The sequence below is a fragment of the Cyrtonyx montezumae genome, unplaced genomic scaffold, assembly GCF_038088225.1.
Source record: "Cyrtonyx montezumae isolate F1298 unplaced genomic scaffold, pur_monq_1.0 scaffold_7, whole genome shotgun sequence".
NCBI classification, from domain to species: domain Eukaryota; kingdom Metazoa; phylum Chordata; class Aves; order Galliformes; family Odontophoridae; genus Cyrtonyx; species Cyrtonyx montezumae.
In genome coordinates, this window is record NW_027072078.1 from 733,827 (window position 1) to 761,568 (window position 27,742).

At 39.0% G+C, this 27,742-nt stretch overlaps 1 protein-coding gene across 1 annotated transcript in view; it reads left to right on the forward strand.

Annotated features, from left to right (window-relative positions):
- The window catches only part of PCNT (pericentrin), a 94,057-nt gene extending 66,664 nt beyond the window's left edge, over positions 1–27,393 (forward strand). The window contains exons 36-51 of the mRNA XM_065750921.1: positions 3,273–3,794; positions 4,587–4,686; positions 5,056–5,204; positions 6,467–6,664; positions 7,746–7,941; positions 8,526–8,748; positions 10,085–10,235; positions 11,866–12,381; positions 13,124–13,404; positions 14,215–14,317; positions 19,255–19,419; positions 20,086–20,324; positions 22,065–22,153; positions 23,225–23,378; positions 25,200–25,318; positions 27,221–27,393. Coding sequence (XP_065606993.1) covers positions 3,273–3,794; positions 4,587–4,686; positions 5,056–5,204; positions 6,467–6,664; positions 7,746–7,941; positions 8,526–8,748; positions 10,085–10,235; positions 11,866–12,381; positions 13,124–13,404; positions 14,215–14,317; positions 19,255–19,419; positions 20,086–20,324; positions 22,065–22,153; positions 23,225–23,378; positions 25,200–25,318; positions 27,221–27,279 — 3,264 coding nt within the window. The 3' untranslated portion in view covers positions 27,280–27,393. The remainder of the gene's footprint in view (positions 1–3,272; positions 3,795–4,586; positions 4,687–5,055; positions 5,205–6,466; positions 6,665–7,745; positions 7,942–8,525; positions 8,749–10,084; positions 10,236–11,865; positions 12,382–13,123; positions 13,405–14,214; positions 14,318–19,254; positions 19,420–20,085; positions 20,325–22,064; positions 22,154–23,224; positions 23,379–25,199; positions 25,319–27,220) is intronic.
- Positions 27,394–27,742: the final 349 nt, after the last annotated feature.

Sequence of the window (27,742 nt, forward strand, 5' to 3'; positions counted from 1 at the left end):
TTGAGCTTTCAAGGTGTTCATCAGATACTGCTGGGCAATGTGATGTAGGTATGAAAATCCAAGGTTGTTGCGTTGTATAGCACTACTTGAACCTTGGGAAGTGGAAGAGAAGATGTTTTCTCAGCACCAGATAGCAACGAAGGGTTTATAGGTAGAATTATTTTATTCCCAAGGCAGGCAGAATAAATGGGTTTTAACATTAGTATTGCTAGTGGTAAAGATCTACCTGCAGAGTTACTGTGCTGTTACTAAATGTTTTGTATTACTTTGCTGTTTCACTTCGCAGGCCAGCCATCACAACAGGATGCATTCTGTCATTTTAAAACCTACTCAGTAACAGTGGGTTAGGCTTTTATCTGTTAAGCTATACTCATGTTTTCAGGATTTATCTTATTTAAATTGAATGCAAATTCCACTTACTTAAAGAAATGATGGGACAATTACTGTGTAAAGTTATTTCCGTTTGTTTTCTAAGCAGAAATTAAAAATGTATCATTGTTAGTTTTTGAATTATTGTTCGCTTAGAATTTCAAGTTTGGTTCAGTGCCATTTGCCAAGGGGGTGCTATACATTCAGGATCTCCGCTGAAAAACTTGTGAGGTGATGGTTGGGAATAGAGTTGAATGACCAGTGCAGAGCGATATGGGATAGCATCAGAGTTTAGACCACCTGAATGGTGGCTTTCTATGGCTGTGTCACCTATGCAGATACTGCACCCTCAACAAGTTTTCAGATGACACCAAGCTGAGTGGTACAGTTGATACTAGAAAGGATGCCATCCAAAGGACCCATGTGAACCTAATGAGATTCAGCAAGGCCTGTGCAAGGTGCTGCAAAGGGCTTGGGGCAATCCCAGATACATGTACAGACTGGGAGAAGAGCTCGTAGAGAGCAGCCCTGCTGAGGAAGGGCTTAGGGGTCCTGGTGGGTGAAAATCTTAACATGAACAAGGAGTGTGCATTTGCAGTCCTAAAGGCTATCTTGGTCCTGGGCTGCTTCAAAAGAAGTGTGGCCAGCAGAGCAAGGGAGGTGATTGTTTACCTCTACTGAGCCATTGTGAGGCCCAGCCTGGAGTGTACTGCATCCACGTTTGAAGTCCCCAGCACAGGACAGATGTGGAGCTGTTGGAATGGGTCCAGATGAGGCCATGAGGTTGATGGGAGGGCTGGAGCACCTCTCCTGTGAAGAGAGGCAGAGTGAGCTGTGCTTCCTCGGACTGGACAAGTCTCAGGGGACACCTCATTGTTTTTCAGGGGAGCTTATAAACAGTAGGAAGTCTGACTTTTTGCCTGGTCTGGTAGTGATTAGACAAGAAGAAATGTTTTTGAACTAAAAGAAGGGAGATTTAGATTAAATGTGAGGATGAAATTCTTTACTTAGAGGGCAGTGATGCCCTGACTCTGCTGCCTAGGGAAACGGTCGATAACCCATCCCTGGAGGTACCCAAAGGCAGATGAGATGAGATCCTGGGCAGCCTGGTCTGGTTGGGGGTCAGCCAGTCCATAGCACGAGAGGTTGGAACTAGATGATCTTTAGGGTCCCTTCCAACCTCAGCTGTTATGTTATTCTATGATATTGTTTATGCTCTTTTAAGGGGGGATGTATCCCCATGTTTCCCCAGATTTATTCCTGTTGTTTTTGATCTGCCTCTGTAGATCTCTTTTAAGTTGTAATAGCAGAAGCTGATAACTGACCTCCATGAGTTACTGCTTTTTGGTGTAAATCACTTACAGCAACACTGTATTTTTCCTGTGCAGAGTGGGAGTACAGTTGCCTATTCATGTCTTAGTAATGATTACTTGTTACAAGTTTGTATTGCCAGAATATGCTATTCAAGTTCCAACTATTTGTTCTGCTTGCAGTGTAAAATATTTATACAGTGTGAGTTGCATGTACAACTTTAAAATCATAGTTACTGTACATAGAATTTGAATGTAGAAAAAATACTATATTCTGTGAGGATGGAAACTGCTCAAGATTTTTTTTCTTTGTACTCAAAGCAGGGAGTGTTAAAGTCTGCGAATAATTCAGAGGACAAAGATAATTTAATTGTAAAGGTGGCATCTTATCAATAGAGCTTAGTTCTCAATTAGTTTCTGCAAAAATACAGTTAAGATTCAGTGAAGAGAGAACTGTTCAACTGTGAAAGATATAGAAGTATGCTGGAACTCTGAGAAAAGTTAAATTATTTAAAGTAGGTTTGAAGTAGAAACTTGGTTTCACAAATGTTTAAATTCTTATATGTATGCTAGTGTGTATATTTACAAACTTATGTGCTACAAGTAGTAAAGTAGGTTGAGGAGAGGTGGTTATCAAGGTTGGAGAATACGCTGAGTGAAAGTAAACAAATGAATTGTCTTCAGGCATGTGTTATAACAGACCTGTTCAGAGGACCTAGTTCATCCTAGAATAAGGAAGACTGCAGTGTTGGATGTTTTTAATCAACAATCTACCAATTATTTAGGCAGGATAGCTGAGTCCTGGAGAAGGAGAAAAATAACAGTATTTAAGTGGCACTTCTGTTCTAATATGAATTAGATAAATGTTGGGAGATGTGATACTGGACCACTTAAGAGAAAATGAAATGGTTATTGCTTAGTATTTCTTTAAGTCAGAAAACCTGCATAAATTTAAGCAGTTCCTTACTTATTCCTGAATAGTGAATTAAAGCTGGTTCAAAATGTTAACACTGAAGAGCCTTTGTGTAACAGTGAATGTGACACAAACGAAGTGTTTTTAGAGGAGCAAAGAAACATCTTACAGTTAGTTAATTTAATTTTAAAAGGGGAAGCAGTGAAAATTAGGAAATACATTAACATGAAAGGTGGAGGAGTAGGTACAGAAACCATCCATAGAAATACTCTTTGTAACTCTTTTTTCCAGTGCCCTGGGTCAGAAATTAGGTCTTAAGATAATTCAAGAGATTTTTCTTGTTAGAAAAAGAACAAGTTTTGATTTGTATTTTTTTTTTAAAGTAGAAATGTTATCTACACAGCTACAAAGAATATCCTTTTTCTTGAGTGGTGCAAAAACTAGCTCTGCAGAAACAGATACATTTTCTTTAAGTATAGAATTTTTCTACCACAGTGATGATTTGCCTGTTAAAAGGGACAGGTTACTGGTGTGTAAACTGAAGTTTGGGATCATTTTTTATATGAAATCTTGAAATCGTCATATATTTGATTATTAAATTGGAGAGGAATTTTTAAATGTTTTGTTTCTAAAATCATACTTAAATTCCATTAAACAATTAATATGTTATCCCATTGCAGGAAAAAGATGCTTTGTTTGACCTCTCTGTTCATAGTACAAATAAAACATCTCAGATTGAGCAATCAGAAGAAAATATCTCAATTCAGAAATTGAACGTGATCAACAGCTCTGAAGAAGGGAAGACCTTGAAAAAGCATTGCCATCAAACTCACGATTCTCCAAATAACAGTGTGAATGCAGGCTGTACTGAAGGTACTCTGAAGAACTTCCAGGATTTCATTGTGGATGTGACTTCATGGGGTTCTCCTGAGATTATGAGAAAGCAAGATGTTACATCTTGCATGGAACTTCAACCAGTGCTTAATCTGACACCCTTTTCAGAAGCTGAAAGTACAGGTCACGAAATGGTGCACACTAGGTCATCACTGCAGGAAGATAATTCCATTTTGTTGGGATTTTCTTACCTTAATGAAAATGGCAGTGAGGAAGCAGCAGAGAGCGCAGATGTAGTATCTCCAGTTTTCTCTGATAGTACCTACTCTGCTACTGGTGATGAACAAGATATGGGGAAGAAGATTTTGGTAAGTGGTATTTCATGTCTGATTTCCTTCTAATTACATGAGACTGCTCAGTTTTGTCCTCCTAAATTGTAGAAATTTATACAAAGAGACACTGTACAATCTTGTTCTGGATGTACTGTTATTAGTTTCTCTCACGCTATCAGATACTGGAGACTGTACTTAAATTTTGTCTACCACACCTTATAATAAGTGAAAATAGTCTTCCAAACTCTTTAGATTGAACAGTAAGATGCTCACAGCAGGCTTAGTGTCGTGTACATCTTCATGCTGCTGATACATTTCCAGTAAAAATATGGATATTGCTCTTGTGTTCTCAGAACACTTGTTGAGAGGCCTCTGCAAATCTTGGTACCTTTCTAGTGAGGCTGTATGGAAGTAGCCGATGCATCTGTGATATAGCTTCATGTGTAAGTAGGTAATTGAGCAAAAAACTAGAACTTTTTTTACTACTCTAGTACTCAATTTATTGTAACAGTTCTCCTTCGTCCGTTCTGCTACAGCTGAAACATATCTACAAAGGAATTATTTACAGTGTTAATCAGAATTACAAATCATCTGAGACTGAACAAAAATGCTTCTGTTTCAAAGGCTGTTTCTTAAGAATAGTGAAAGGAAAAGAAATTCAGATGGATTGGATTTGAGAAGTACCAATAATGCTTTTGCGCTTGTATTTGCTTTAACTAACTTTGAGATCAAGTAGGCATTTGCTAAATTCAACACCAATAATGAAGTTACTATAAATGCAGAAACACTGGCTGATTTCAGAAAACTAAAGAGAAAAACTATTTCTAGCAGGTGAGAGAAACAGATAATCTAACTCCATCTGATTTGCAAGATGATGTAAGATCGGGAGCATCTGCCATAGATTTCATGAGCAGTGGATGTGACAGCAGTAAGTAACCTTGTATATTCCTTTTATCTTCTGATAACTCTGGTATAAAAATTTACCATTTTCTCTATCTCCAGTTTTCTTTTACTGCACATCTTTCATTTGAAAATGACACTTTTTTTATAGTTGGTTCAGAAATGTTTGTATATTCAAGATAGTGGAAGCCTGCTTTTACCTTTTTCATTTGTACATACTAGAAATGAGACATGGGAGTTTAGTGAGTTCTGACTTAACAGCATCATCCTCTCTGGGGCTAAAGGCAGCTTACAACCTTTTTACTTGTTTGAGGTGGCTGTCTTGTGCAGTTATGCTGGTTTCAAGTTCTCTTCATGTTTGTAAGCCCTGGGGTGGGGGAACTGTCTCTTTCTCTAGGTTCAAATTTGGCAGCTAAACTGGAGGAGGAGCTACAAACATCAGACCACTTGGATACTAATTTCATGGCTTATCTGCAGTACCGTGGCATGTTTCCAGATATCATGGAATCAGTGAGAGAAAAGGAAACACTTTCACCTCAACTAAAGGTAATAGATAATTCGTGTGAGCATATAGTAAATTAAAATTGAAATGGCTGATATGAAATGCTAGTGTAGAATAGTGTTAACTGCTACATTTGCACTGTAAATATTCTGTAATGTAAACATCCAACTTGAGGCTACAGGGAGTTCAGTTGCAATAGTACTTGAAGAAACATGAGTGCTATTTAAGAAGTACGCTTTCAACACAGTACGTGCTGCTTCCCCAGATGTCTAACAGACACCTCCAGCTTATTCAGCAGATGAAGAAAGATCTGAAAAAACAGTTTTTAAACATCAGGTGCTTTCATGGATCATGAGTTATTACTGGAAAATCTGACTGCACATTCCAATACTGAACGTTTAGTATGAACAATTTAGTGTGCTTCCATTATTAATGTTTGCTAAAGGGTTGTAACGTGAAATGTTACTCCTCGAGGTACTAATTATATTGTTTTCAGATGCAGAAAGACAACTCGGGTTGATTAAAATTAAGTCATTCAAAAAAGTGCAGAAGAATTTTATTAGTAATTAAGGAAAAATACTGTGGTGTTGTTAAAGTGAGTTGCAAAGAGAAACAGCTCCTTGTTGAGGCTGAGATTTTTTTGGTTAGATGTATGTAGAAAATGACTTTAATCTCCAGTGACCTTGCTTCAAATAAGACATCTGAGGATTAGGTAATAGATTCTGAACAGGGTATTTATTTAAGAGATTATTTTGGTTGATGGTTTTAGGGAAAGCAGTTTTCACTGTGTAAATTAAGACTGATGATTTTAGGAGATGTTATTTGTATGTAATTCTGCTAGATCAGGCTAAGGTTGTCTAAATGCGTAATGAAGTTTTCTGGTATCACTGGCATATGGTAACATGACTTGATAGGACATGGATAATTTTTCTGTGAATAAGTACTTCAGAAAGAACAAAGATCAAGTATGGTCCTTTGGCTTAGTTTCATGTTTGCATGGAGGCATACACAGCAATAATATACACTGCTCTAGGCTGCTGTTTGTGCTTCAACATCTGTACTTGCTCAGTTGTTAGCAGATAGTGCCATCAGTTACCAGGGAATTTTATGTACATGTGTGTAACTGTATTCTAATATTACTAAGCACGTCAAGTGGTGGAATGGAATTGTATGCCTTTATTAATATTACAACCTAGGACAACCTTCTTATTTTTGTTGTTTATTTCTATTGCATCCTACTCAAATACTGTCTAGATGCTGATGCTTATTTCTGAATATTTACTATTTTGTTTTTTTTATTTCTCAGACTATGCTGAAGTTGGTATATGAGGAGAGCCACAAGATATTGGCTTTGTCAGAACATTCCTTTGGTTTTAGGGAGCTGAAGAATGTTCAGCAGACCAATACAATGATGGAGAGATGGCAAAAAGAGGGCTCAGCCTTGCTGAATGCTATGCAGTCACTGAAAGATTACCTTAGCAAAGTGGTAAATAGAGGTGATAAGGTATGACAAGAAAGTTGGCTCCCACTTTTAAAAACTTTGACTTTTTTGTATGTATATGTGTTCTTATGTGTACCTTGTGTATATGTGTATTATTACATGTGTATACATATATATGTAGGAGGAACAGAGGACTCAGTCTGAGATTTGGACAGGACTCTCAGACACATCGGGTCTTTTTAAATTAGTAGATAGCTTTACTCTTACTCAGTAATGACATCGAAGAGTAGGTTAGAGAGAGATTGTATACTTTTTCTGTATTGGCTTTTATTTAAAAAACATTCAGACTGATTGGAGAGAATAACTCCAGGAAGCACAGAGTATGTTTGAGAAGGAGAAAAACATGTTACAAATTCACCTGATGATTCACTTCTCTGGTCTTGGGTGTGGTGATGAAGTTTGATTAGTGGAAAAATTAGTATATGTAATGCAATGGCTTTCTGCCACTTAGTGTTATGCTCCTAAATCGCTTCTATTCCCTCATACTTTATTTTGAGGTTAGATCCAGACATGATGCGTGGATACTGCCATCGTTTTAAAGGTTTATTAATTATTAATTGAATCATACCTGTGCATATCTAGACTGTGTGGAATCGTGAAGCTTTTATAGTCTGTGTTTTGGCATCATTTTCTCAAACTCTTGTGTTAAAGAGCCTATTGATTATTTAACTGGAGGCCAGAAAATAAAAGCAGTGACCAACAGACTGTGATAGGGAATTGGAAATGCTTGATAAAACAATCTGGAGCTTACAGACTTCTCTTGCAAAGAGATTATCCTGAGCTAACTACATATGTTTGGGATATTTTCACGATAATAATTAGTTTTCAGATTCAGACCAGATGGTCTGTAGCAACAATTATGTATAAACTATTATTAATAAGTATTATATGCTATTTGGAAGCTAGTAAAATCAGGTTTTCTGTTACTTAAGTTAACTTTTTGAATTAAAATCAAGTATGAATTTGGTCATTTGGATTCGCCTCCCTGGAAAAGTTGTGCCTGTGAGGGGTTCTCTAGGATTTATCTTTGTAGAAAGAAATTAGTGTAGCCTAGTAGATTTAATGGGACTTGGTTCTTTTTTAGGAAGAACAGCAGCAGATGGTTGTGGAGCATCTTTTCTCTTCAGACAGGAACATCTTGCTGTCTGAGATACAGGAGCTTCGAGCTCAGCTGCGAATGACACATCTTCAGAACCAGATGAAGCTACAACAGTTGCAAGAAACTCTTACCAACGTAGAAGGTCATGGGAACAAACAAGAACACCAGCTTCGAAGGAAAGGTAGTAGTTGTCAAGTTCTTGTTTTCTGCTTTTCTATGTCGGTTCCTCCTTTTTTTGCCTAGCAGATAAAAGGAAAAAAACAAAACAGAACATACTGTTTTGCAAAGAAGCTGATGATAAACAGTTTTCCAGTTTAATTAGTGCACTCAGGATTCCTACAATTTTAGCAGAGTAAGAAGCAGGCCTTTTCTTCTTACTCTAAATGCTTGTGTTTAGGAAAAATCTTAGAAAAGCAAAGAGAAGCCTCAAAAGAACCCAATTTCATCAAATATATATAAATATTTGATGTTAAATGAATGCATTTTCTTAAGGAATTATAGAATCTATTAGTAACAGGGATTTGCAGATATCGCAGCAGCTCATTTAGTCTGATGCTGCTTTTATATTCTTTTTCGCTTGTCAGCTAGCAAGCAAAGCTGTAGCATGTATATACATCTTTCTGCTTATTCATATCATGTTTAAAAATAAATGAATTCTCCAGACACTAAGACTTTCATGCAGCTGATTTTTATGCAATTGAAGCAGTATGACTGAGAAACATAAAATCTCTGTAATATGAATAACTTCACATTTTCTTATTTTAGTTGAATTATTAGAATATAAGCTTCATCAGGAAAAATGCATTGTAAGTGACCTGCGTAGCACACTGTCTGAGGAGCAGAAGAGAGCCTCTGAAACATGTGAACTCTTGAATCAAGAAAAAGTAGCAGTATCAAAAATGAAGTCATGTCTCTATGAACGTAATCAAGAGAATGAAAGGCTGCAAAAATCCCTAGAAGAGCATCAGAGAGAAATAAATAAGCTCCGGTGAGAAGTACATTTTGTTTATCTGGAATCTGAAAAAGCTTTATACTCACTGAATCCACAAATACACCTCTGCTGCTTTTCATATATATGTTAATTATTCATTCTTGAGATTTACACGTTTGCCTTCTCTGTAACACTTCCACAACCTTCTCAACAGTCAAGGCATATTCTGTGAGCATAGTAAAAGTGAAAATCAGATAATTGTATCTTAACTAAAGCCTTGTCTCTGTCTCTTCTGTAACTCTGTGGGGGTTTAACAGTAGTAGATAGAGCAGCTCCACCACATTGCACTCTTATTGTCCTGAATAGAATAGCGGGAGAAAGTACGATGAAAAAAGCTGGTGGGTTGAGATAAGGACAGGGTTACCCTCACCAGTTATCATCACAGTCAGAACAAACTCGGCCTAAAAGACAATGATGATGTATATTGCCTATTGCTAACAGACAAGAGCAGTGAAAAATACAAGTAAACTTAAAATGCCTTCCCTCATCCACATTCCTATACTTCTTCCTCCCAAGTGGTGCAGGGGAATGGAGGCTATGGTCAGTCCCTAACACTTCATCATCTGCTGCTTCTCCATGGTCAGTCCCTTCCACTGCTCCACATGGGGTCCCTCCCCCAAAATGCTGTTCTTCCCCAACTGCTCTGCATGGGCTTCCCACAGGCAGCAGCTCTAAAGCACCGTGCCAGCATGGCTCTGTCCCACAGGGCCCATTCCTCAGTAGCACGCTGCTCCAACTCAGGGCCCCATGGGTAGCAGCTCGGGAGAGACCTCCTGCAGCACTTTTCTCTCCACTCCTGTCTCACCTCTGGCCAGCAGCAGGCCTCTTTTGGAGTAGCTAAGCTGGCTATGATGTTACATGGATTAGTGCTGGGCTCAGCTCATGAAGGGCACTACTGCAGCCCCTACTACCAAAACCTTGCCTTGTAAATCTAATGCATCTTCACTATTCTGCTTCTTTTGTCTCAGTTGGTACTTTCATCTGCCTGTCGTTTTGCTGTGCTCTGTTTATGTTTTTTTTTCCCACCTTCTTTCATAGAGTACACCAGTGGTTTTCTTTCCTTTCATGGGACACGTATTTTGTTCTACCAAGATAGATTATTTATCCCTGTTTTTTAGTAGCTACATATAAGGTAGTTTTAACTTTGCTTGCAGGGAGAGAAACTCTTTTCATATGCTAAATGTTGACTTGAAACTGACCTTTTAAGAGGCCCTGTTAGGGATATAAATCTGAAGGTCAGATCACAGAAGTATTCCAGAGTGTCTCACTTGTATCATTAGAGAAGGATGTTCTATTCTGAACATAAATAGAGATGTGATTTTGAACTTTTCAGTTTTGAATTGGAAAGTAAAGAGAAGGATTTGACAGCTGCTCTGCAAGAGTTGCACACTGAACATCTGACAGAAACAGAGCTGAGAGTTTTGCTTAAGGAACAACAGCTTCAGCATGAGAAAGCAGAAGATGAAAGGAAACAGGCCTTGGAGGTAATGCCCAACATCTTAAACTCATACACAAAGAGAAGTGAACTATCAGGTTATTTTTTACTATTTCATGTCCAGTATTTTTATTCAATGACAATTAAAAAAAACTTCAACATATTGTGCATGGCATTTTCTACTGCAGAATTAAAGTTTTCTGTTACCATCCTTAACAGCACCTATGGAAAAAAGCAAATATTGGATGCATCTTTTTTATTCTTAATGTTTTCAGGTCGTTGTACTTTCATTTTCAATCATTTTTGTACTGCTTGTTGCTGTATAGAGAAAGACAGACTCCACAATTGTCTAACTGTAGCCCCTATTATGGAGTTGTGCCATGAGGATGTGCAGGGTATGACCAATTGAGATTATAAAGAAAATCAACCAATAATGCACATGCTTGGTAGAAAGTAACCTGGTCTTTTTAGGTTGAGCAATTTTTTTTGTACCCTATTTTCTGAATTGAACAGGAAAAAAACGACTGCCTTTCTCATTGATACTGTAATTTAAGTGATTCTTGTAAAACACATAATCATCTCGTTCCATCTTTTTAGCATATATCTTTCGTAAAATTAGAAACCAAAGCCAAATTGTGATCATTCCAAAACATCTGTGGTTAGATACCTAAATGAGGAGATGCAGTTCTGACAATTTTGTTATAGTCTGCCCTCTTATTTATGTTATCCTTCTGGAAATTGTTTAGTGTATAGGTGTTTTTTGTTTGCTGGTTTGCCTTTTTTCCTGCTTTTATAGTGGAGCATATTAGCACCATATCTACCTTGTAAATGGGCTGCTCATGCAAAGAACAGAGACCATCTTGGTCAAAAGCAAAGATAAAGTGGACTGTCCCAGATAAAGCTGTGCAACAGATGGAACCATTCTCTGATGCATTCCCTGCATTCCCAAATCCTCCCTCAGACCAGTACTACAGGAAGATGATGGTACCAGTTTGTGCCATATGTCTACAACTTAGCAATCTCATCTAGCTTCCTGTGTGATCAGAGATATGGTGCTGCCTAGAGCAAGAGGGTAGAAACCCCTGCCAGGACTGCAGCAAGGGTTTGTTCTGAGTTCCTGAAAACTTTATGGGGCTGACCCTTCATTTACTTTCTTTCTTTCTGGAAGAAGAGTGATGAGAATGCACTGGCTCACAAAATTGAGCTGAGTATGGGTTATTGTCATCAGTCTGTGCTGTGTTCTTTAAATAGATGGGCTGTAAAGCCAAATAATCTTACTGCTTAGATGACTGTTTTTGGTGTTGTTCTTTTTTTTTTAATCAATTCAGGGTATTTCTACTTCAGATATCATTTATGATGATTGGATGATGTAAAAAAAAAAGTATTGATTTCTCAATAGGGATCTTAATGATTGAGTTAAAAATAATGTACTGCTACATATTTTAATATTAACACCCTTGGCTTTGTTAATTGGTATCATGACTGTAAAGAGCGTGCTTCTGGAACTCATAATTAGAAAATGTAACTTGTACTTTTAAGTCTTTTAATACTTGACCTGTTGTAGCTCAATCTTGAATTTCTCCTTGAATAAAAGAATTTTGAAAATTACTGAATGCCTGAGTACCCCACATGTAAGTGCTTATGCTAGAATATTAATATGTGTTTCTCCTATTGAACAGGATTTACAGGCTGCCTTGGAATTGCAAAAAGTGCAGAATAACAAGCTGTCTGTATCCTTAGAGCATGAACAAATAGTAAGTGACAATCTCCGCAAGGAACTTCAGATAGAATGTTCCCGCTGTGAAGCATTGTTGGCTCAAGAACATAACAAAGTGTTGGAGCTACAGAAGAACTTGGATGCTGAGATAAAACATTCGTTGGAGCTCTTGAATTCTTTGAATCATGAGCGTGTCTTGACAGAACAGTTGAGCATGCAAGCTAAGAAGGATGCTTCTTGCCAGCGCAGGGAGTTGTTGCTAGAACAGGCCTTTATTCAAGAGCTCCAAGCCCAGCTGGAAGAAGAGAAATCCCAAAAGAGAGAACTAGCTGCTGTTATTGAGAGAATGCACCAGAAGGTCATATGTTTCAAAAGGAAGCTAGGGACTGAAGGAAAGATGTGCTGTGAAGAAACAGAGATGGAGAAAAAGATCATTAACAAACTCGAAATGAAACTGGAGTCTCTTCAGAGTCAAAAGGTAATCCCTGGGTGCCCAGAAAGAGAGAGAGGCAAACTGAAAGCTAACTGGGAATAATTGCAGTTGCTCTTCTAAACAATGCAAGATAAAAGTAAGAAAGAGTAGAGAGAGCAAAGGCAGTAGAAACAAACAGAAATGGAAAGCAAGAGAAGGACTGGCAGAAAGATCAGAAGAGACTCTTAAGATTTAATTAGCCGCAAAGTGGGAATTCACCCAATGGATAGTGTCCTTTAATTAAAATGTTTCCTTCCCTGTAGCAAAGCATTCTGACAAATTCCTTAAACCAGCTGCCTGCATTATTCAAATGTAGCTGTTTTCTAGGTTGAGGTCTGTGCTAGGGGTTGCACCTTGTCAGCAAATGGAGAAGGCCTTGAGTGTGGTTTAAACACAGTAGGGAGACACACTAAGTTTCACCCTTGCTTCTCAGCTCCTTCATTTTCATTAGAGGAAGAGGGAGGCTTTTGTAGACTCTGAAGACTTGTCAGTTGTCAGTCATGAGGTCAGGAAATAAATGGAGAAAATGCCCACTCTGAGATTGTTAAGTGGCTTCCTGGAAACCCTGGAGGGCAGTAGTATAAATCTCCCTCTATAAGTAGTTCATGGCTTAAGAAGCACTGAGATATGGATATGTTGGTGTGCTGCTTTTATATCTGGTCTGTATATCTATATACAGATATTGATATGTATGTGTATGCGTATATGTACAAGTGGCAATTTATTACTACTTACTCTGTTCAAATAGCAAAACTTGGAACTGCAACACCAGAGGGATGAACAAAGAATTAAAGAGATGCAGGAAATCCTGTCAGTCTTAGAGGAAGCAAAAAGAAGTCCTCCATCTCTAAGTAATCAAGGAGAACCGTTGTGTACTTCAAAGAAAGATCAAAATGCCAGTGAGCCTGTGACAAAAGAAACTGAAAAATTCAACTTGCAGCAGCAGAAGCAACAGCTGGAGAAGATAAGACAACAGTTGCTTTTTGTAGCATCACATCTCATTGAGTTCATGTGCAAAACTGTAGATAGGTGAGTAGCTTAAATACTGTTTGTAAAACAGTAGTTTTCTTTCCATACAGCTTCTGAACCCATGCAGATCATGGCTGAGAACCATCAGCTGAAGGAAATGGGTCATGTATCACTTTCTCTGCTTTACAAGGCCTACCTGAGGTGAAACCGTGATTTCATGGTGCTAGCAGACTCTGTTTAGAAGGTTGACATTCCACAGCAGCCATTCCTGTTAAAATTGTTTATGCATGCTTGTGAACTAGGTCCGTGAAGTAACCTTTTGTAAAAAGAACAACTCCAAAAAGAAAAACCTGGAGTTGGAAAGAGTTTTTTGTTAGTTTATTAACTGCATTGATCTACTTGGAGAGCAGTAAAGCTTAATCAAGACAGCTGCATCTTTGGAATGGGGGGAGTCCATTGAGCATGTAAGGAAAAAGTTGGTCATCAGAAATGAGTGGCCAAGCACAATAACTATATATATATATATATATATATATATATATATATATATATATAATATATATTATAATAATTTTTGTTTCTTTAGCAGCAAAGTAAAATACTAGTAAAATTTTGCTGCAGCCTGAATTTGTGTGGTAGAATTTCAGATTGGTATAAAATACAGATCTCTGAATTCTTGTTCAGCACTATTTATAAATTACACTATTTAATAAAAATTACTGATTTGTGTGTATTCATTGTATTGTGTGTGATAGGTAGTAAATCAGGACAGCATCAATACTTAAGAAGATATTTCAGTGGGAAGGAAGAATGTATATATGAGATTACTACAGATCAACCAGATACTAACAAAGTATTTCTTTTTAACAGGACAGTTAGCGACTGGCATGTATCAAATGATGAAGCTGTAGCATCTTTACTGAAGACATTAAAGGAACTAAAATCACAGTTAATGTCTCCTCCTGCATCTCAGGTGAGGAAGATGGCATATTTTTGTTCATTGTCAGGAAATTATTCTGTGGTTTTTTTGTTCTGGTACATATATGAGTTGTGGAGGTGTTGGAGGTGTGTGTATTGGGGTTGTTTTAACATTCTGAGGAAATTTGGTTGTTTTGGTTCTTTTTTTGCCTTGATGATCTTCAAAGATCATCAAGCCCAACCACAAGCAAACCGAACTACCCTATCTCTCACAACCTACCACTAAACCACGTCCCTGAGCACCATACCCAGGTGGTATTTAAACACATTCAGAGATGGTGACTCAACCACCTCCCTGGGGAGCCTATTTCAGTGTTTAACAACACTTTCTGTAAAGAAGTGTTTCCTGATATCCAACCTAAATTTCCCTTAGTGCAACTTCAGGCTATGTCCCCTTGTCCTGTCACCAGTGAGAAGAGACCAACCCTGCTCTCACTGCAATCACCTTTCAGGTATTTGAAGAGATCAGTAAGGTCTTCCCTCAGCTTCCTCTTCCCCACACTGAAGAACTCCAGTCACTCCTCATAGGGCACATTCTCCAAGCCCTTCACCAGCCTTGCTGCCCTTCTTTGGACCTGCTCCAGCACCTCAGTGTCCTTTGTGTATTGAGGTGCCCAAAACTGAACACAGTACTTGAGGTGGGGCCTCACCAGTGCTGAGTACTGTGGGAGGATGACTTCACCAGTCCTGGTCACCACACCATTCCTGATCCATTGGCCTTTTTGGCCACCTGGGCACACTGCTGACTCATGCTCAGCCGACTGCCCATCAGTACACCACAGTCCATTTCCATCAGACAGCTTTCCAGCACTCTTTCCCAAGCCTGTAGGGTGCCTGAGGTTGATGTGACCAAAATGAAGGACCTGGTGCTTAGCTCGTACAGTTTACCCTGGCTCATCAATCCAGGCTATCCAGGTCCCTCTAGTGCCTTTCTACCCTTTGGCAGATCAACACTTCCTCCCAACTTGATGTTGTCTGCAAACTTAGTGATGGTACACTTGATCACCTCATCAAGATCATTGATAAAGATGTTGAATAGGAGCGTCCCAGTACCGAGCCATGGGAGGCATCACTCGTGACTGGGCACCAACTGGATTTAACTCCATTGACCGCAACTCTTTGGGCCCAGCCGTGCAGCCAGTGTCTCACCCAGCAAGAGCACATGACCATCCAAACCGTGGGCAGACAGCTTCTCCATGAGGATGCTGGGGACAGTGTCAGAGGCTTTACTGAAGTCCACGTAGATCACATTGGCAGCCTTACCTTCATTCACTAAGTGGGTCACCTTGGCTTAGGACAAAAATCATGTTTGTCAAACAGGATCTGCCATTCATAAATCCATGCTGACTGGGCCTGATCCCCTGGCTGACCTTTAATTGATCTGTGGTAGCTCTTGAGATTAACTGTTCCATAGCCTTCCCTGGCACCAGTGTGAGACTGATAGGTCTGTCACTACCAGGATCATCTTTCTGGCCCTTTTTGAAGATGGGTGTCACATTTGCCAGTCTCCATCCACCGGGACATCCCCAGTTAGCCAGGACTGTCAAAACATGATAGAGTAGCTTGGCAACCACATCCCCCAACTCCCTCAGCACTCTAGGGTTTCCATCTGGCCCCATGGACTAGTGAGCATCCAGCTCTTGGAGCAGGTCTAAAACCATCTCATCATGGATTATGCAGGACCTATTCTGTTCCCCACCCCTATCTTTCAGTGCAAGGAGCTGTGTGCTCAGGGAATGACTAGTCTTACTATTAAAGGCTGAGGCAAAGAAGGCATGAAGTACCTTAGCCTTGTCCTGATGTCACTGTGTTCTCCCTGTGCATCTAACAAGGGTTTGGAATTCTCCCTAGCCTTCCTCATACTGTTGGTGTATTTATACAAGTATTTATTGTCTTCATACCAACATATTTAGTTTATCTTTTTGTATGTATGTCTCTGTCTTTGTTGCATTGCTGAGTCTACTTCTGAAGGAATTTTCTTCCTAAGTATGTAATATGTCTGAGGGTATCAAACTGTGCAGAGTGTTGCTTTCTCCTCTGAATATGTCCAGACAGTTATTTTTCAGCACATTGCCAAGCAGTTTTCAAAAAGCATAACAGTGGTTTGTCATTTCATTAGGAAGTTTTGTCTGATAGTTGCAGTGTTACACATTTTTACACAACCTGGCAATTGTTGAAGGCTGAACTCAGGTGTGTTGTTTGAAAACACATAAAAGACATAGCTTTTACATTTCATATTGTTCACCAGATTACTTTGCACTATTGCGTATGTCTTTCTATAGTTAAGAGGTCTTCAAATGCATTGTAGCCCTTCTGGTCTTTTTGGATTTAGCAGATTTAACAATAGTTTTGACTCTGTTAGATTCATCTTCCCTCTATGGTTTCACTGCTTAACCTACAAATTTGTACAGGATCCCCAGGAAAAAAAAACAACACCTTTGAGAAGGAGTTGTGACTGTTAGAGACTTTAGTAGCTTCTGTAATTGTCATGTGTTCCATAATACAAGCTTGATCTGTGAAAACTTGGCAAGGCATGATGCAAGCTCTCCCTGTGTCTAACAGCTTTCAGAAGACAGTAAACAATTTCCTTTTGTTATCTGTGCGGCCACTTAGGTGGTTGCCAAGTGGGTCATCTCCAGCCTTGAGGGAGGGGATTATAACCTTTTACAGGTAGGCATTTCTGAAGTTATTTGGCTATGTTTTCCTCTCATAAAACTGTCTGTGGGGAAGCTGAGCCTCCTTATGACTCCGTTTAACTTACTTATGACTCCGTTTGACTTATTAGAGCACTCTCTGGAACTGAGCTATTTGTCTGACTCAGCTTACTACAGGTTATTACTCTACTGGAAAAGGAAAACATGGAGTTCTTTTTTAATTCCCACTCACTTCATTAAGAAGTTTTCAGAGGAGCATTCTAAAGACATGCTTTCATTTAGCTCAGAGTACAATTACACCTTGATGTCATTTTTTTCCTGTAGGCAAACGTCCCTTTTCTCTGCTCCCTTTTCAGGCTATTCTCCAGAATTGCCTCTTGATTCAGTCACTTCTCTGCATTTCTTGTTCCATTAAGTATGCTTAACCCTGTGCTCTAGAAACAAAAGGAAATCATTTTTGTTACACTTCGGGTTTTCTTAAGTAGAGAACTATTAGAGAAACTAGCAAAATGCTACAGAATAGAACAGACAGTAGTGTCAGTTGATGCAGTAGATCAAGCACATTAATGCATATCTGGCAGGACTCCTTGGACTATATGTGTTACTGCCTTCAAATTCAGCTTTGTAGCTTTAGATCTGTGGAAGGCCTGGGATTCCTTACTGGAATGCTTGCTGGAGAGACCAGTTCTGTTTCCCTCCATTTCATTATAAGACTGTGGATTTTGTTTGAATTATTTTTAATAATAGTCACCTGAAGTGTTTTTGTATACCACGTGCTTATCTCTGCCCTTGTTCTATGAGTACTATTCTTTTTCATTCTGGTGACTGTAGTGACATAGCTTTCATGTCAGTGCTTTAGTTTACCTAACTTTAGTATAAAAATCTGAATTTGCATAGACCATCTCTGAATTAGATAATCAGCACAGGACAAAAATTTAACCGAGAAAGAAGGAAATACCTAATTTTAAAGCAGTACAGAAAATTGTGTTAAGATTCTTGGGATTTTGGTGTTTTGTTGTGTTCTAAGCTCTTTTTGTGTATGCTGAGAAGTAAAAAGCCCTTGCTTTCTGAACTTGTAAAGGAAGTTGCAAAGTTAGAGAGGAGGGAGGTGAGTTATGTGCTGCAAAGGTACAGACAGCATTGGAACCCATGTTTTATTTTTTCCTTTTCTGTTTTGTAAGGAAACCATTGCAGGGATCTCTTTCTTTGGTAGATCTGTTGTAGGAGAATAGGGACCTGGAAGTCTGGCACAAAACTGACAGAACCAACAGGATAGATTAGCACTGCCAGCAGCAATTTTTCACCTTGAGAAAGAGCTTCAGCATGAACTACGTAGAGGGATTGGTAATACATGAGTACATACCAATCATTAATTGACTGAAGAGTTTTATTGCTCTTTTGATGTTATAAATGTTGCAGATGCTGAAAATATCTCTTAAATGGCTCTAGTACATTGTCCTTCATCAAACAAAGTATTTTCCTTGTAAAATTATTCTCTTCATAAAAGACAAATATAAATGGTAAATATTAGTGTATTAAAATGTTCTTAAGAAATAACTTCTGAAAAAGTTCAAACTCCTAATAAGTCTGTACTAAAATAAACTACAAGGAGAAATTGGAGTCAGCTGTGTGTATTGGCTCCTCTAATGATTTTATTTCAAAGGATAAAATAATAACTATCTCAGAAACATCTTTCCTCTTCGTTCTGATCTGCTGCATCATACACGTGTAACTGTTGACCACTGAATTGATGATACAAAGAGGGTTGTGAAGGTAGAACTGTAAAAATTGAATCTGGAAAAGCTGATTTACCACAAAGCTAAATATTCTCAGAATTGAATGCTATTTTCTTAGAGTTTACATCTGTATATGCTTTACAAGTGCTTTTGTGCATGTTTATGAAACAAACACCTTTCTGTGTCAGTTTCTGTGCTGCTTCTGGATGTGGAAGCAAACCAGATGATTTGTTTCTGTTCCCATGTGCTGGGGAGCCTCTCTGTTATTACCATGATGAAGTTTCTTGTAAAACTGATCAGACATTTGTTTAGGTAAGGGATAACCTGTTTAACAATCAATTTGATACTTCTTAACTAGGGTTGCTTGTGTATTTCAGTTTCTTTTTGTACCATTTAACACCTGAATGCCACTGGTTACTGTCGTGGTTGTTTTTGTTTGGTTTGACAAATAAAGCGAGGTTGTTATTTGACTTGAGATGTTTGGCTGTGGAAGTAACATTCAGGAGCTACCATGGGTCACTTGCTTCTGTTTTCTTTTTTAGATCATATCTGCAGATGATACCAGCCCTGTTCAAGAATTGGAAAGAGCTGCTTGGCAGCAAGAGAGAAGCATTCTGCAGAATGCACTGAAACAGGCAGAATCCAAACTGGCTAAAGCAACTGCTGAATCTGAAAATAAACCAGTGGTAGAAACATTCAGTCCTAAGGTAAAACAATAATGATGCTTAGCAAATGTCAGTCTTGAGCTGCAGGAGTAGGCAATGCATTAGCACATCATTTAAACCAGATGTGTGCAGCCCATTGACCACATGTGGCTGGGAACAGCACACAAACCAGTAACTGTGCCAGAACGTTTTAGCCTACGCGAGGCACAAAGGAGCTCAGTGAAGTGGCACAAACCTTTATTTATGGTGTTCAGAGTGTAATACTCTGCATCAAAAATATACAAATAATAAGAGTCAGTATAATAAATGCTGCTTCAAAATTTAAAAAGAAATCACAGAATCATAGAATTGCTTGAGTTGGAAGGGGCCTATGAAGGTCTACTGGTCCAACTTGCCTGCAAATAAGCAGGGAAACCTATAGCTAGATCAGATTGCTCAGTGCCCTGTCCAGCCTGACCACGAATGGACGTGGCATCCACCCACCTCTCTGGGCAGCCCTTGCCAGTGCTTCACTACCCTCATTGTTCAGTGCTTCTGTAGTTGATAAGTATACCAATAATTATAATATTTTCTATAATATTGCAAAGCAAAATCAGTTTAGATACCCATGCACAACTAATCTGTGTGAATTCTTCCTGGAAAGTGCAATCAACTTTTCTAGGCTTGCTACAAGTAAATCTTCATGGCTTTAATTTTTTTTTCCTCCAGTTACAAAGATTATATAGGAAGTACCTAAGAGCAGAGAGCTTCAGAAAGGCTCTAGTTTATCAGAAGAAATACCTCTTGCTGCTTCTCGGTGGATTCCAAGACTGTGAACAAGCAACTCTCTCTCTGATATCACGCATGGGAATCTACCCCTCACCTGCAGACTTGCAGCTTTCTGCGTCCTGCTCCCGCCCTCTTATCAAGTTCAGATGTGCAGTCAGAGCAGTCATTGCTGTATCAAGGTAAAAGCAAAACACTTGCTTTCTTGGATGTAGATAAAATGGGAAGTTGGTATGGCTTAAGTTGGTAAGCTGAATATGACTTTAACATGTAGCTGTAACTTCTTTGGACAAATTGCCATTTCAGAGTCAGTGTGAAACTGAATTTGTACCAAACCAAACATTTGGAAAAGGTGATTCTGTCTCTTGAGAATTGCTCAATTACAACTATATTTGCACATCACTGCACAACAATTGCAAGCCGTTACCCTTTCATTTTTCTCTCATCTCTTTAGGTAGCCTCTTGTTACCATCCCATCAGAGTGAACTCCTGAGTTCAGTAGCCTGCATTTCACTGAGCATGACTCTGTCATGCACCATTATTTGCTATGGAGTGGGTTTTGATATCTGTGCTTAGGATGATTCACTGTCCCTTAATGTCTCCTGAGTCCATCTATTGAAAAAAAAGTTTTGAATGTAATAGGTGGTTACTTATGAGCAATCTCCTTGTCTACTAAAAACTGTCACCATGAAGTTTAAGACTTTCAGGAGCTGGCACAGGATGTCTTTAGACTGTTGTAGAGGCTATAGTGATAGCAGTATGAAAGGATAGAGACTCCAAACTAACCATCTGAAGCTCCCTGGAGTTTAGGGCTAGAGTGGCTGAACGATGCCAAAACTGGCAAACGTTTCCAGCACCTCTGAGTGGGTACAAACCAAGGGAGTTATCTGCTGTTGCCCAGCTCAAAGCAACTGTGTCCTAAGACTGTAAAGAGGATATTGTGGTTAATCTCCAATGTCTGTTCCTCTTTTGCAATCCCCCCAAAAAGCCATTTTGAGGTACTTGGTTACTGTTTTATTTTTGTTCTTTTTTTTCTTTCTATATGCATAGAATTACATGGTTATGTGATCTCACAATTCATTTCTTCAGTGTTTAGAAACTGGGGAAATCAAACAAACAGGAGTGGGTTAAAAACAAACTAATAATAATGAAAAGAAATAAAGGTTAATGCAAACAATCTGCTGTCACCTCAGATCCTTAAGATGAGGTCCTCTTGGCACTGCAGAGAAGTGATTGGTGACACGATTATCATTGGGAAGCCACTGGCAGTAGCTGTGCTCTGCATGCTGCACTCTGCTGGCAGCAGCAGTGCAGTTAGCCTTCTGCTATAGCCTGTAGCTCATTTGAGAGCTGGAGCATTGCTGGCAGTATTGTTCTTATCTTTCATCTTTAGCTGGTTGAGTGCATGCATTCTGTGGATTGGATCTAGCTGTATCTCTGTGATGAATTATATCCATTCTATTAGCAGTATAACAAAAAAGGCATTCCGGGATTTTGTAATGATAGACTGCTGTCAGCTCTCAAGAATTCTTGTGAACTGTTGACTTGCTAGACCTTAGAAGAAATGTTATTTAATGTAAACCAAGTGTAAATCATGTACTGTGGCTCTGGAGCCCTTAGGGTAGTGTGGTAGGACAAAGCTTTTGAAAATGCAGTTTGAATTTTGGGTGGTGCTGCATGGAGCCAGGAGTTGGATTCCTCGATCCTGGTGGGTCCCTTCCAACTCAGAATGTTCTTTGGTTCTATGAAGTCATCATTCTAAAAACAGAAACTGAAAAAATTGTTCCCCATTCCTACAAGGATTGTTAACTTGACCAAATAATATATTTAATATGCTTCGTGCCTACAGAAAGTTTAATATTAAAATCTAGTGTATTTTTTTCTTGTTATTAATGATTGTACAAATTTATTCTGTTACCAAGGTTGAAGTTTTTAGTAAAAAAGTGGAACAAGCTTAACAGAAAAAATGTCCAGGGTGGAACCGTTTCTCAAAATATAGGAAGTAATACAGGTAAGCTTTTGGTCAAGCACATCTTTTGAATGATAATTTACTCGTCGCAATGTTTCATTAGACAAAGAATCACCATACAACAGACATAAAAGCAAAATATTTATGTTAGCACAGATCTGTTTGTCTGTTTTCTTATAGTGGTTATGAGTTTAAAATGGCACTGTAAGAAGTTAAAATTGAAAGCTTGTAGAATTTGTAACTTTACAACATCAAACTCTTCCTCTTTCTTGCTACTGCTCAAGTTTTAAAGCAGTTATGTTCATTAAACTTATGATAATTTTTTCATACAGTTTAAAGCTACCTATAATGGAAATCAATGCCAAAAGTTATTAATAAGACAAAGACAAGTACTCCTGTAACAGTATTAAAATTGGTACAAACAATATAAAAAATAACTCATAGAAGGGATGTACTTTCCTGTGCTGACAGTGATGAAAAACAGTATTAAATTGTTCCAGATATTTTCTGAATTTTAAGTGCTATGAATAATGGTAGAGTTCAGGAAGGGCTAGGTTCCTTTGAGTTACCTATGGATATGTCTGTAAGAACTTGAACAAACATCTTCTTGTGGTACCCACTATTGCACAACTGTCTTAGTATGTGTAATGTTCCAGTTGTGGCTTTTCAATGCTACACAAAAATCTGATGTAGCAGTACATTTTTCATTATTTGGTATATGAACACACTACATCATTTTCAGTGTTCTAGGTTGGAAATACTTCCTTTTAAAAAAAAACAATTAATTTCCTATACACTACTTGTGGTATGATTCCTCTGAAACCTCGCTAAAAAATAACATCAAGCTAACAAAAGAAATCACACCATGGATAGTGATTGAAAAGAGGACTTATCTGAAGGAGCATTTGTTATTAAAGATAGCAAATGATCCTCCTTTTTCTGTCATTTGTCTCACAAACTAAAATATATGCATTTGTAATATACGTTTTAGACCAAAACCAAATATATACTGTTGTAATTCTTGCTTTTTTTTTTTAATTTGGTTAAGTGTAAAAAAGGCTGTTGCAAGTGGTTCTCAGTGAATACTTTCTAACTGTTCCATATTTAACCCAGCCTCTGGTGCCAGAACAGAAGTTCTGAAACAGCAGCAGCACCCAGCTGCTTGTGTAAGCTCTCCCTCAACCTGGGATACTGGCCTGTGCCGCAGGAGCAACTCTGCAAGATCTGTGAGCTGCTCCCCCAGATCCTCTCCCTGGTCACACAGCAGGTCAGTCTTCAGTCTGGTTGGTATGTAATCACCTCAGCAAACAGACTTTGCTAAAAATGACACCACTACTTGGAAGAAGTACTCAAACAAGATGTCTGGGTCTGGTAAAAGTTTCCTCTGGTTCAGATTGCTACAGAAGAGAATGTCTTTTGCTTTCAGTGTTGTCTGATGTCCCTGCACCTCGAACACTCACTGGTGCTCTCCAGTTCCATCTGGATACGTGAAAGTACTTCCAATGATACTGTCTGTTAGCCTTCTTTGAGGGGTAGTTCTTGCTGCTTTTGCCTACTAAATTGGGATTAATTTTCAAGTGTGTGGAAAGTGGGTTCCTCATCCTGCAGAACTGGCTCCATAGGACAGCATTGCATTAATATTAACTACCTTCAAACTTGCTGCACAGACTGAGAGGTGGAGAACTTGGGGTATGTGTGTTCCAGTTTGTCTGTGAATTATAGAATTATAAACAACAAAACAACAAACAAAGAAGCAAAAAAACCCAACAGACAACAACAAAATAAAACAAGTGTTGCACTCACTGACCAGTGCCAGTCCCTGAGCAGCAGCAGCAGCCCCTCTGGGCGACTTCCTTCAGTTTTATAGTTTTTTCTCATGCCATGTGCTATGGAATATCCCTTCGGATGGTTTAGGTTCGCTGTCCTGGTCCTGTCCCCTCCTAACTCCTTGTGCTCCCTACCCCCCTCGCTGGCAGGATAGTATGGGAAACTAAGAAACTGAAATGTCCTGGCCTCTGTGCAGCACTGCTCAGCAACAACTAAAACATCACTCCGTTGTTAATATTCTCATTCTAAATCTACAACACAACACCATACCAACTTCTCTGAAGAAAATTGTCCCAGCCAAAATGGGACACCAGGTAGCAAGAAAACAGCTGTGGTGATAAAGCATTACTCCAAGACAACAGAAGCTCCAAATTGTTTTAGATTTGATTTCATTTTGTAACCCTGCTGGCTGATTTGGGGAGCAACACAGGATAGCACTTCTCAGGAAGTACAGGTAGCACTCTGTTTTGCATAGAATTTAGCAAAACATTCTGGAGAATTGCAAGCATTTCCCATAAACGTAAATTCTGCTCCATCCTAGCCCTCTCTCAGCATGTATCAGGATCTGATAGACAGAAACACTGGCAGCTCACATCTTGAGAAGTCATCTGTATTGTATAGAACAGTGAAAGTAATTGTAGTGGATTCTTTTTACTGTCTGATTGGGTTAGTGACAGCTAAAATCAGATGTGAATGTGAGAAGAATTTCCTGGCAGAGATGAAGAAAAAGGATTGATAGGAACTGCATTCCTTTATACAGAGATGCAGGGAAAGGGAAGAGCTTGCACATCCAGGGTAGCAGTATGTCTGCATAGAATGTATGTTTTCTAAACTATTGATAATGTAGAATAAAGCACTACAGTCACAGTATGTGATTTAAGCTTTTTCAGCCTTGTCCTTTGAAGTAGACTGTAGCCTACTACACACTTGGATGAGGCATGCTCTTCTCCATACAAGTGGGTATATCCAGCCTGTTGCATTTGCCTCTGACTGCAGCTTTCTTAGCAGAGGAACTTTAGGTTGCTTATCAGGAAAGTGAGACTCATAGGTACTCCAGCTCTTAGCAAAATATCCTTTCTTTTTGCTCCTCTGTAAACAAAGCTGCCTAGTATATGTTTTTTATAATCTGGAGACGTGCAAGTTTTTGGTGGTGGTGTCTATTGATATTTGAGTTTGCTTTGCACTGGATTACTGTCTGTATGAGTGTAAATTTGAGTGTGGTATGAGGAAAAAAAACCAAACCTTTGTTTTCCTTTTTAAGATTGCCTCCATTCACTTCAGAAAAGTCACTTGTGCCTACTCAGGATACTGACCGATCACTTACAGAATACATCCATCGCTTGGAGATTATCCAGCAAAGACTAGGAGGGATGCAGCCAGGTAAGAAGAGCACTGCTGCCCTCAGAGCTGTGAGCAGTATGGAATTCTCTTTGCATGGGTCTTCCCACATGTTGCCTGTAATACTTTGAAAATGTGAAAAGCTTCATTTTAGTGAAAGATTTATGTTATGTGTGGGAGAAAAAATTTAAGTTTCTGCAACGTAACTTTGTTGTGAATTGTGCCTCAAATTAGTCCAAGTATGTCATGTCTCAGAATAAAAAAAAAGAAAAGCCACCAAGAAAACCCCAAGGAAACAGTGATATTTTTCTCAGGCTAAAAAACACATCAGGCTGCCATGCCTCTTCTTCGGTGGCTCCAGTGAGCTCCACACAGTGGGTGGGCGTCCTGGCAGCTCTTCCTCTGGGGTCTTTGGAACATCATCCCCAAAACTTATTTCACCCATCCCAGTTTGTTACTGAGTTTTCTGATCTGAGCTTGTGTGGGTCATCAAGTCAGACGATGCCACGGATGTTTTTGTCCAACTGTTATCCCTTCCGTGTGCTGTTCCTGATCCCCTCCCTATGTTCTGGCTGCTCATCCCCACAGTCAGTTGTTTACTTCATAGGGCTACTTGTGGGTCACTGTAGTCATCTTCAGGTGAGAAATGTTTGTTTCCTCCTACCAGCTGCCTTCCTTATTTCCCCATACACTCAGCCAAAAGCAGAACAGATCTTACTGTGCAGATATCTGTCTGCAGCAAGGCCATGGCACTGGGGGTGTGCCACATCAATCCTTCTGCAAGTTGCATATGGAAACCTACGTGTTTCTTCCACTAAGCATAACCTTTGTCAGTGCTGTTTCCCAGGCAGTTTTGTATCATAGAACTGTCCTGCAGCTTTTGCACAAAGATAAGTAGTTTTATGTTGGTTGAGCTGAGATGAGGAAGAAAAAAACATACCTGAGTGAACCTGCAGACCTCTGTGACAGTTGCTGATGCTCTTCCTGCCACTTCTTTGGTCTTTGTCATCAGCAAATCGACACTCTCTACACAGATGATTGTGGGAGAGAGGGTGGGGCAGGAAGAAATGCACTGATCCAACAAAGGTATCAGTAACTGTTAGTACTGATTTCTGCATTTGGAAAAATAACTTCTAACTTCTAACAGCTAACTTCTGTTAAATTGTGGCTTTGTCAGGGTTCCTAGGAGCATGGTACAGCTGAACAGCAGCTCTGGGGAAAGTCCACAACACTGTTTTTCTGGCTCTCTGACTTCACTAAGTACAACTTTTTTTGTTAAGGTTTAAAAGGTTAACTTTGTTAACAAATCCTAGTCTCATGTCCTTAAAGTCAACAGCTGCAGTGACACTTTCATGTGGAAACTAACAACATTCTTCCTAGAAACCTTAACATCATATCTTTTTTTTCTTTTCCCAAATACTGCAATTGTTTACGGCAGATATAGATAATCAGATGTTAGAAATGAAACCAGAAATATTTCACAGAATGAGGTATTTTGTGTCAAGTGTGGAGTACTTACACACACTGGTTTTGCAACATTCATGTTACCAGAAGGATGCGGTTAGGGAGTTGCAGTACCATGCAGTCACCTTCAGAACAGAGCTTAGAGTAACAGGAGTTCCTGGTTGCTGATCTTCACCCCGCGGATACAATAGCTTGTACAGCAGCAGAGTGCACGTTGAATCATCCCTAGAGTAGTCAGGTGGAACAGAAGCAATCCATTGCTCTCTGTGTACTCTTCTGATTGAGCACTGGTCTTACTGTGTGCATGTTTGTTTTGGCAGGGCTGTAAGCTTTCAAGTTCCTGGGTGCTCAAGAAGATGGTAATTGCTTTCAGTGTAGCTCATGTGAAGCATGCTGAGGAAATAACATGCTGCTGACTGCATCCTGTCGTTTCATAACCCAAGTGCTTTTCTAATATTCATCTGTTTTATTTAAATTTAGGACAAGTTCCAGGCCTGCCTTGCCAGAGAAACGTGAAAAAATCATCTGAATGCTTCTGAAATCTGTGCTGCAAAACCACCAAGTTATTGGTTTCTTCTGAGTTATTCCCTGGTGAATGGAGGCACTTGTCATCTCCTGCACAACTAAATAAAAGGCAATGCTTTTGTGTCAGATTTTTTGACTTTTTATTATATTCTAGTACTGTAAGAGGAAATTACTTCCCACGAAGAACAATGTTTTACATTCTCATGCAGAATTACTAGTATGTTAACAGCTGAAGTGTGCCTATATCACTGTACTGTCAGCTGCAAAGAGTCTCTGGTGTTTATTTTTCTACAGTGTATAGCTGGATTCCTTGTAAAAAAAAAAAAAAAGTTATTAAAATCACATTTTATTAGTGAGCTCTTACAGCATATAGTTATTTTTTTCACCTTTTTTTTCCTGATTATCTGGGTTTTAATATTTCTATAAGATTGTTGTTAACTGACAGCAGCTAAGAACTCTCCCAGATCATCTTTAAGA